The 9,830-nt window shown below is 46.2% G+C and overlaps 2 protein-coding genes across 2 annotated transcripts; one reads left to right on the plus strand and one right to left on the minus strand.

Moving 5' to 3' along the window:
- The first annotated feature begins 5,178 nt into the window (after window positions 1–5,178).
- LOC123096021 (50S ribosomal protein L7/L12) lies at window positions 5,179–6,054 on the plus strand. The gene has a single exon (XM_044517600.1). The coding sequence runs from the start codon at window positions 5,250–5,252 to the stop codon at window positions 5,742–5,744; it is 495 nt and encodes a 164-aa protein (XP_044373535.1). The 5' UTR covers window positions 5,179–5,249; the 3' UTR covers window positions 5,745–6,054.
- Window positions 6,055–9,109: 3,055 nt separating this feature from the next.
- On the minus strand, window positions 9,110–9,587 carry LOC123096022 (uncharacterized). Its single transcript, XM_044517601.1, has 2 exons — window positions 9,494–9,587; window positions 9,110–9,391 (listed from the first exon to the last, which is right to left on the minus strand). The coding sequence occupies exons 1-2, from the start codon at window positions 9,540–9,542 to the stop codon at window positions 9,195–9,197; spliced, it is 246 nt and encodes an 81-aa protein (XP_044373536.1). The 5' UTR covers window positions 9,543–9,587; the 3' UTR covers window positions 9,110–9,194.
- Window positions 9,588–9,830: the final 243 nt, after the last annotated feature.

Consider the following 9,830-nt stretch of genomic DNA (forward strand, 5'->3'; position numbering starts at 1 on the left):
TGGCTCCGTCCCTGGCCAGCTGTGCAACTTCATGCATGCCATCTTGCAGTTGGATACATACAACTTACAAGCGGGCCAGCTGGGTTCCAATTCCATGTATGTGCAGTTGAGGTGTGCTAATTAACTAGCAATCCGATCACAAACTTGAGCCTGATGCACATGGGGAAGGAGAATGCAGAAGCAGCAGGTCAGTGGCAGCACAAGCACCTTGGGTCGTCTCGCTACCACCGTGCATGCATGCACGTCTAGGCCTGTGATTCAGACTGAAGGTACGCTCTGCGCGTACGCGTCGTTCGCACCGATACGGCCGAGGATTCCGTCCTCTACTCCAATTCGATTTGGTGATGCGATGCAATATTAATTGCGGCCGTTCCCTAGCTAGCAAGCCATATAATATAGCAAACCAAGGCCGTCAACTCAAACAAACACGCGCGTGACCGATGCGATGTCGCCACCGAAACGCCAGCGAAGTACCAACATATTTGCGTCGACGCCAACAACGTTAGAGATCACGACGACGCTCCCGACTGACATCTTGCTCGAGATTATGGCGCGCACCGACCTTCTCACGGTTGTACGGGGCGCCGCCGTCTGCAAGCACCTCCGCAGTGATATCCTATGCCCGTCCTTCATCCGCCGCGTCATCCAACAAGCGGCTCCAAGCATCCTCGCCCTTCTCTGCACCTACGCCACGAGACCACTAACACTGGTGTACTCGGCTATGCCCACCGCCGCGTCTTTCTTCCACAACCATCTCTCGCCATACATGTTGCGCAATGCTGACAAGGACGTCCTTGGTCCATACTATCCCGTGGCATCACGCGGTGGCCTGGCTGTCCTCAACATGAACACATGGCCCAAGTCCAAGGGCTTTTTAGACCTATGCGTGTACGACCCCATGATGGACCACTGCACCTTCCTCTCAAAACCTCCTCCTGATGAAGCTGATAGTAGCATTTGCAATGAGCACAAGTACGTTCTGCTCACCGCGGCAGATGGCATCGACTGCTCCTTCATGCTGCTCTCCATCGTTTTCAATAGATCAAGCATGAAAGTATGCACTGCCACATCCTCCTCTCCTACCTGGGGGCCTATCACTTGTGTGACACACCATGACTTCACATGGTGGTTGATAAATAGCTACAAGGACCCCGCAGTCCTCCGCGGAGGCGTCATCCACTGGCTAAGATACACCGGTGACCAAATCGTCACCTACAACGTGCGCACAGGGATGCCGGGACTTGTGAAACTCCCACCCACAAAACACAATGCAAGGCGGTCCCATTTGGCAACCTCCCCGAATGGGAACATGCTCAAACTGTTGGATGTAGATGGGTTCAAGATATCAGTCTGGCTACGACTCCCTACAGGCGCAGAAGGTGGTGGCAGTGGTTGGGCACTGCAAACAGTGATGGACATAGAGGAGAAGCTACTATTTCTGTACCCAAATATCCATGTTGGGGTTGACCCTGATGCACTAGTGGAGTTTAAGGGCTCCGGGAAGAGGAGTGGCGACATGGTCCTGCTGGAGGCACGATGTGAAGAAGGCCTCGTAGTTATTGATTTGAAGAGAAGGGAGATGAATACTCAAAATCAGAGATCCACTTTGTTGGAGGTTGACCTACTATCTCGCCTACAAAACATGAAACTGTTCTCGTAGCAAGGTAGCGAAGTAAGTAGGGTATGACGCAAATGAATTCTACCATCTTGGCTGTAATATTTTTTTTTGTACTTCATAATTCATGCCATGGCTTTTTATTTTTTTTCTCAATTAATATATAGCATGAATATAACCACTTCTTCTGTAGAAAAAAAAAGTAAATTGATACAACATGAACAGTACATGTGAACCTGTTTTTGTGAAAAAAAATGTCCATATGACTTAAAATAATTGTGCATGGGTGATCAGTACTTGTCGGTGCTCAGACTTACTAGTGCCCTACCAAAAGTAAAGGGAAACATTGTGCTCATAAATCAGAGGGAAGAATGAGTGCTCATAAATCTAACAATTCGCCAAGTCGCTGGAGGTAAAATCAGGCCAAGTTGTTCAAGTAGTACTGCGCCATTATAATTTCCTCATCGTTCGCCCATTATAATCTGTTCTAATCAAGTTGCCATGAGTAATATTGAATCTCAGTTTCAGTAGCTGGCAGTTTCTGCTACTACTAGCAATATAATTGTTTGTTCTGTTATTGAAGATGTCACTTGAGAATCATACTACTAACCTTTTCAGAGAGCAGTCTAGCTGATAGACCTAGCTTTTAGCATTGTGCTAAGTCCAATTCTAACCAATCCCCTATCTAGCTATAAGGAAGGATAAATTCGGTTTTCCTCCTCTATGCCGCACCTAGCCGAAGTTATAAAGCATATAAGTGAGGATAAAGTTTACTCCTAAGCCTATCCAGCCCCTAAATTTACTCCTCCTGGAGGCGGCCGAGTAAAATCTGTGGCCTCTCCCTCCGAACGTGCCATCCCCACTCCGCGGCCACCCGATTCCTCCGCCGCCCCCTGATGACCACCGGCAGCCTTGCCCCCCCCCCCCGGCGCGACATCGCCGGTGACCTTGCCGCCCCCACTAGCTACGTTCCTGGCCATCGCCCCGTGCAGCGTCCCATCCCTCCTCGTCGGCATGGTAGTCGGAGTCATCGTGGGTGGCGTTCGACAGCAAACGCGGCCTCTCCTTGAGGGGCTCGGACGGTGATGTGTCCCACAAGTTGGCGCCTATGTTGTAGTCGGAGACGACCTCTCTGCCTCATATTGGAGGTGGTCTTAGTCTATTATTTTTCCGAAGTCTCATAGAAGCTACTTATTTCGGTGGGAGTTTCTACAATGTTTATTATGGTAATTGTGGACGACCCCAGAGCAGCTTGTTTTGATTGCGTCTACCTGCTTGTTAGTGTTATTTTCAAGATTTCACATTGGGTAGTTTATTGGTCTTGTTTGCATAGAGAAAGAAGGCACCGACGAACCTGTGCAGCGGCTCAACGGTTGAGCGAACTGCATCTGATTTCTTCAGTGGAGTAGAGGGTGGAAACTGACAGTTCAGCGTATCGACACGAGTGAAAACCTCTTATGACCCATTCAGTGCTAGAATACATATTTGGCATTTTTTTGCGGTAATGGCATTTGCAACACCTAAAAGCCAGTGTTTGAATGGTATAGGTTTTTTCTGAGCGGTGGATGGTCTAGGTATTTGTCCGTAGAATCCTTCGAATCGTGATATTGGGTAGAGCCCGCGGGCACTACCGCAGCCACTCCTGAATTCTTTGCCTCCGGCTCAGCGAAATTGCTCCCCATCCCCCCCCCCCCAATGGGTGCCACGTCGGCTCATCGGTGCTGGAGTCCGTCGCGCTGCTGCCAATACCCACCGCGACGCCACCGTCGTTGTGTCGCCCTCGCACGGCTGCGGACCATTGCTGACCATCCTCGTTGATCCCCATTGTCCGCTACCCATCACCACTGCCACCGCGCCGTAGCCTCAGTCAGTCGTGCCGCTGTCGGAGAGAGGGAGAAATGAAAAAAAGATTATTGGGAGATAATTATTGAGGAACTGAGAAGTCACCTGACCCGCAAACCTCCCGTGAACTATTGGAACATCCCCAATAACCACTTATTGGGGATGGTTTTTTGAGATCTCTTGGATATGTTCTTAGATGCACTCTTGAAAGTGTGCATCGCCAAATTGGGTGAACAGTGCTCCACCCATTCAACACATTTCAAAACTTATGACGGTTCACTCATACTCATTTGATGAAGCTTAACGATCATGCGTAACTTGATTCCTAGACCACCCATTAGTTATTATCGTGTAGGGTCTTATGGAGTGCATATCACTTTCGCAGGAGAGTCCCGTGGCCACAACTTGCGTATCAATGAGCGGGGCACCCTTTTTGGTTTGTGAATGTATGATTGGCTTTGATTGTGCCATTCGACGCATTATCGACGAGAGTGAGCTTGGCACCGAGTGTTCCATAGTTTGAGAGTGGGCTTCTCCCCAAAATTGACAATATGCGAACGTTCGAGCCATAGGAGACATATCATTAGTACATACCGTGAACATTGTTCGAGTCGTCAACACATGCACAAACTAATTGTCAATGTTTGGAAAATGGGATTGGGCAAACTAACAAGATAGTGAGAACTAGAGAAAATGTACCGATGAATGAAAACTCTCTCTCTCTCTCTCTCACACACACACAGAGCTAGCTGACACTTGTCATGTTGCCTCTCTTGTTGGTCGCACAAGGACTAGTCGCATGCCGATGCAATCGCAAATATGGACCATTGACCCTTTCATATCTTGCATCGATTGTAAAGTGAACGCATGCATGCAGGACTATAGTGAAACTACCCTGGACATGTGGCGACAACGTCGAACAAGTGTAGCGGAAAAGAAACATGATTGACCTAAACAGTAAATGGTTCCTTTGTCTTTTGATGATGGTTTATGCCTGCTGGATTTTAGCTTCCTGCCTATGGCCCCGACCTTGGGAGATTGGAGATTGGGGCTTGACTTTCACGTGATTAGGGGGTGATCCGTGGCGAAGCTAATCATTTGGTGATGATGCATACACATGGCTGCCTAATCGCTATCAAGGGGAAACATTTCGTTGGGGGTGAGGGGTCTCACCCCCACTCGCCCCTCTTGGATCCGTCCCTGCCCTTGAAGAATCCCATAATTAGCTAGGTAACAAACTATCTTGTTTCTTTTTTTGACAATAATATGACTTTATTCATCAAAGGACCGGAAGATCGTTTACAATCATGGATGAAATAAAGTCGGGGATGGAATCATCCCAAAACGACGAAGACCTAGTATTAAAGGCAGACTTGGCTAAACAACCACTTCATTTGCCTCTCTAAAGCAACACTGAAGATCAACATTACCAACACTGCTAACAAGTTTTTGTCACAAACAAAGGTTTTACCTCACGTTTCAAAAGAAGTTCAAGACATCTTTGAATCAGCTATCTAGATTTATTGACGTACGCCGTTTTCTTTAAGACCGTGGTATACAAATCAATTGTCTTCTTCCGATAAATCGCAAAACCAATTGTCTATCTTCAGATATAAACGCAAAAGAATTGTCCTCCGATAATTATCAGTCAGATACGCCTTCTCGTTTTATTTACGTAGAGACGTGAATACGTATTCAGTTCATAACATGTGCTGTATCATCTTCCTTCTCCCCCACTCCGCATCGTCAGTCCCCTGATCCCCTCTGTTTCTGCTGACCCACCAAAACCCTAATGGCTACCCGCCTCCTCCACCTGCGCCGCCTCCTCCCGGCCGCGCGCCCGTCCTGCGCCGCCGCGTTCTCCACCGCCGTCACCCCGACCCCGCGGGTCTCAGGCCTCGTGGACGAGATCTGCGGCCTCAACCTCATCGAGGCTTCCTCCCTCGCCGATGCCCTGCGCGGCCGCCTCGGCGTCGACCAGCTCCCTCCCCTAGCCATCCTCATGGGCGGCGCAGCCCCGCTGGCCGGAGACGGCGCCGGGGCCGCCGAGGAGGCGAAGCCCAAGGAGGAAAAAATGGCGTTCGACGTGAAGCTGGAGGGGTTCGACGCCGCGGCGAAGCTTAAGATTATCAAGGAGCTGAGGGCGATCACGAGTTTGGGCCTGAAGGAGGCCAAGGAGCTCGTGGAGAAGGCGCCGGCCGTGCTCAAGGCCGGGGTGCCCAAGGAGGAAGCGGAGAGCATCGCCGAGAAGATGCGGGCACTGGGCGCCAAGATTGTTCTCGAGTGAGAGGATGAGATCTCTGTATGCCTTTGCTTCTTGATTTCTTCCTGTTTATTGTACGAAGGAATTAGAGAAATTTTGGAACTAACGAGTCAATAATTGACGAGACTGACTCTAGATATCCTCTCGTTGATAGTGGAAATGCCAGTTGAGCTTTTGAAAGCATGGTTATAGAATTACTGATAGAGCTTTTGAGCTTTGTCTTATGACTGTTTGTTTGAGTGTGAGCAAGAGAGAATGCTTTTCTTAGAACAGAGCAATTAGTTTAAGACTGGATTTCTATCTTATCATTACCAGTAGTGATTTGTTTTTTTCACATGGTATCTAGGTAATGCATCTTTCATGTATCTGTGTTCTGCTGTTGCTAGGTAGTAGGATGTCGTGAAGTTTGCAGTAACAGGAAGTGAGATTTTAGCGAGGTCTTATTATGTCCGTCAGTGCTTGTTACTAATTCGAACTAGACCAAAAGCTTTGATCTAGGTGGGAGTAATTAGTTGAAATAGTAATGTGCACTTCTATATGTTTTGCGCTTCTGCAGTATATGGATACATATGAAATTTTTGAGCTGCTGAGATGTCCAAGGTACATTTAACTGCAAGCTATTTATGTTGTGGTTGAAATGAGACCTTGCTGAAGTACACTTACCGAGGGTGTTGTTGGAGATAACCGCACATGGTATGACTATGTGGAAATGGCTGTGCTTATTAGTTGATTATGTTTGTGAAAATTCTGCCCGGTATCCTTTTAGATTTTTTAATTTCTAACAATTATACTCAGATGGCCTATGTTAATTGGTTTGTGGGGTCAAGGAGAAGTTCCGAAACTATCCCTATTAGTTGAGCGTTCTGTCAGCTATTTATATAGAGATGCCATGAGTTTTCTGAAGTATACTCATGCTTAGCATAGACACTGGAAACATAGAACCACTTCTTTGTATGCTTTGGGTTACTGTAACACCTGTTAGCTTAGCCTTCTCATTCACAGTGACACATAGATTTGTGAAACTGGTCTGTGACACAAGATGCTTGATTGTTGTTAGGGCCTGGGTGCCTGACGATTTCTTGTTTTACTTCATTCAGTCACTGACATGTGAAACTACATAGTTGTATTGGTTAGTGCACATACGAGAATTTGAAAACACTCTGAACGATGGCGAATATATGTAGCTGCATTTTTCAAGAAGTAAAAATGGTGACTCATGCTCTTTCAACCTCAAATGTATTTTCAATATCCTCCACGCACGGTGCAATTGAAGTTTAAAGATGAAGGATCAATATATATTTTTCCATCTTTCGGTGAAAACCAACACTTGAATTTTTTTGGCATGAGGAATACTAGTAATTTTGTCAGGTCTATAAGATTTAGGTGCTTCTATTGTGATTTGTAACGAGGGGACAAAACCAATCTTTGTTTTAACAGTACAAATTTCTCAGTTTTGTAAATCCCTGACTTCACAATGTTGAAGCATAACCATACAAAGCAGATAAGCGCCTGCTGCTATGCCCTTGATGGGCATGTGACATACTAGTGTCAAAAAAGGCCAGACTCTTTTGCTTCAGTGGTTGCCAATTTGCCATTAGCTCCATCATATGAAGAGAAAAAGCCTTCTTTGGTGTGCATTGGCAAGAGCAGGTAGCACGGAGAAAGTGGAAAATCGGAATTCTACATAGATATGCAAGCACTGAAATTATGTGTACCAAGTGCCCACTCTGAACACACCTATCGAAGCTTTAGCCTCTGGTTACTGAAGCACCTTTCACATGGGTCGTCTAACTTGCTTTTGATTATATATGTGGTAATTATCATCATCTGGCTTCGTCTGTTTTGATCCCTACGAGAAGTTGTGCTTTTAAACCATCCTGATTGTGCTACAATTTAGACAACCAGATGTACCCTTTTGCCTGTGAAAGTTTGGAGAAAGCAAGGTACGTGTATTACCTTGAAGTATTGGATCTGTAACATTGCTGTAGAGATTTAATACTTTTTTTGAGGAAGAACCAGATTTTGGTAAACAAATTAATGATGCACATATTATCTTGTCTAGAATGTATGATATGACATTTTGATTGTTTCAAGAGAATTTTACCAGTTAAAGATTCTTAAGTAGTTTCTGTGAAGATTATTGCTGGGCTTGTCCTTGTGTTTTGTGTCTGTTTTGGTTGCTACTTGTTGCAGCAATGTATATGGGCGTTGAAGTTGGCGCACTAGCTCAGTCAAGCTGTGTGATGCTGCAATATATATATATATAGCAATGCACATATACATAAAAAATAGCTCTGTTTTGTGTCTGTTTTGGTTGCTACTTGTTGCAGGAATAGTTATTCTTCACCCCCCCCTTTATTTTAATAGCAATGCACCGTAATTTTACATTCCGTAAGTTTTGTCTTATTTTATATGTAAAAATAGTTCGTAAGAAAATATATAGTCGCCGTAAAAAATATTTAATGTTACGTAAAATTTCAAACGTAAAACATAGTGTAAAATATACATAAAATGCAACTTTTCTCATCTTATGACCTATATTTTTGTTTTCTTATGTCAAATTTTATGTAGTGAATCAATATGAATGTAACTATTTGTATTTCAAACATAATTTATTTATGAAACGATCGTAAAATTACCTTGGGTGAAGAATAACTTATTTTGCCCACCTGGGTGATGAATAGTAACACCATATATATATGTTTTTCTGATCTAATTGTTTGGTTCCTATCACATCAATTTACCTGCCAACACTGCAATATAGTGCATGACTGCCTGGTCTCATCTTCTGTTTACATTGTGAATTGCGGGCAGCCGCTGCATTTCATATTTCTTTTCAGTGACTACTGCAACTCCGCACTCCAGTAGGCATTTGCAGAATCACCCAAGCAGTGGCACTCACACCGGTAGGTTTTATGCAGCATTAAGATACATTTTCTGAAACATACAAGAAATGATATTTTTCAAGGGCATTTTGTCACATCCCCGTTGCTGAGGAAGATGGTTCAGCCTTTCTCGCCGGCGAGGCCGCAGTTGCACGCCGGCCCGCTGCTCCCAGCCTGTCGACGGGCACGTCATGTACTTCGCATCGTCGCAGTGGCGCAAACCTTCCCTTCCTTTATTGCCTCAGTGTTCTCTATGTATCCAATCACGATGAGCCATGCACAATCCAGAGAACAGAAACAACTCCGTCATGATGAGGATGGTTAAGGTATGTGACGTGAAAACTGAAACCAATGCAATCTGTCTTTTCATCCTTGGACAGTGCGTTCAAGTTTCCGGACATCTTTTTCGCAAAAAAAGAAGTTCCGGACATCTTCCAAATCCAGGTAGGTTCCAATCAGTTCATTACTTATTCCAGGACACAAACTTGCCATTCCATTCGTCAGTTGTTTCAAGACGCAATTGCGGCTTTATTGAACTCAAACACGAGATCACAAGATGAACACGACGAACGCGTGTGGTGCAGTACTTTCAGCACTTGGTTTTGGGGCAGTCGTAGGTGGAGCCGTCGTCGAGCCGGAGCACGCAGCGCTTGCCGTCCTCGGGCGCGCACACGCAGGCGCACCCGTCGAGCCTCTGGCCGGGGTAGTTCTTGCAGGTGATGTGCCCTCCCTGGATGCACCGGACGAGGTCGCAGGTCGCCTGGGCGTCCCCGAGCACCACCAGCGCTGCTTGATCCACAACAAAAAACAATCAGGATGAAGTGCTGGAGAGAGCGTATCACACGAGCGTGCGTGGTTGAAAGCATGAGGATACGGATGGAGGCGTACCGGAGAGGAGGAGGACGAAGGTGAGCGACAGCTTCATGGTGGCTGCCATGCTCGTCAGCTTGCGTGTGTGCTTTCGTGTGCTGCGTCTTGAGTCCGTGCGATCTGTGGTGGTTGCCTCCAGCACCCGTGCGTTTTATACAGAGAAGCTCCGGATGGTTTGCTATCGCTTGCTTATCACTCGGCGTATGTACGGCTTTCATTGGAGTCGATGGATCCGCCGCCCTTTTGACTTTGTGCCGCGTAGTTAAGGCTCGGTAGAGATTTGACGCAAAATCACGTGGTACGCACTACTGATAGTAACACGTACGTGGTTGTATCTTCGGCCAAATATGTGTTT

This window comes from Triticum aestivum, chromosome 4D (assembly GCF_018294505.1).
Source record: "Triticum aestivum cultivar Chinese Spring chromosome 4D, IWGSC CS RefSeq v2.1, whole genome shotgun sequence".
Taxonomy (NCBI): domain Eukaryota; kingdom Viridiplantae; phylum Streptophyta; class Magnoliopsida; order Poales; family Poaceae; genus Triticum; species Triticum aestivum.

Coding starts and splice junctions, on each gene's coding strand:
- LOC123096021 (XM_044517600.1), top strand. CDS start 5,250: ATGGCTACCCGCCTCCTCCACCTGCGCCGCCTCCTCCCGGCCGCGCGC.
- LOC123096022 (XM_044517601.1), bottom strand. CDS start 9,542: ATGGCAGCCACCATGAAGCTGTCGCTCACCTTCGTCCTCCTCCTCTCC. Junction 9,392..9,493: donor CTTCGTCCTCCTCCTCTCCG/GTACGCCTCCAT, acceptor TGGATCAAGCAG/CGCTGGTGGTGCTCGGGGAC.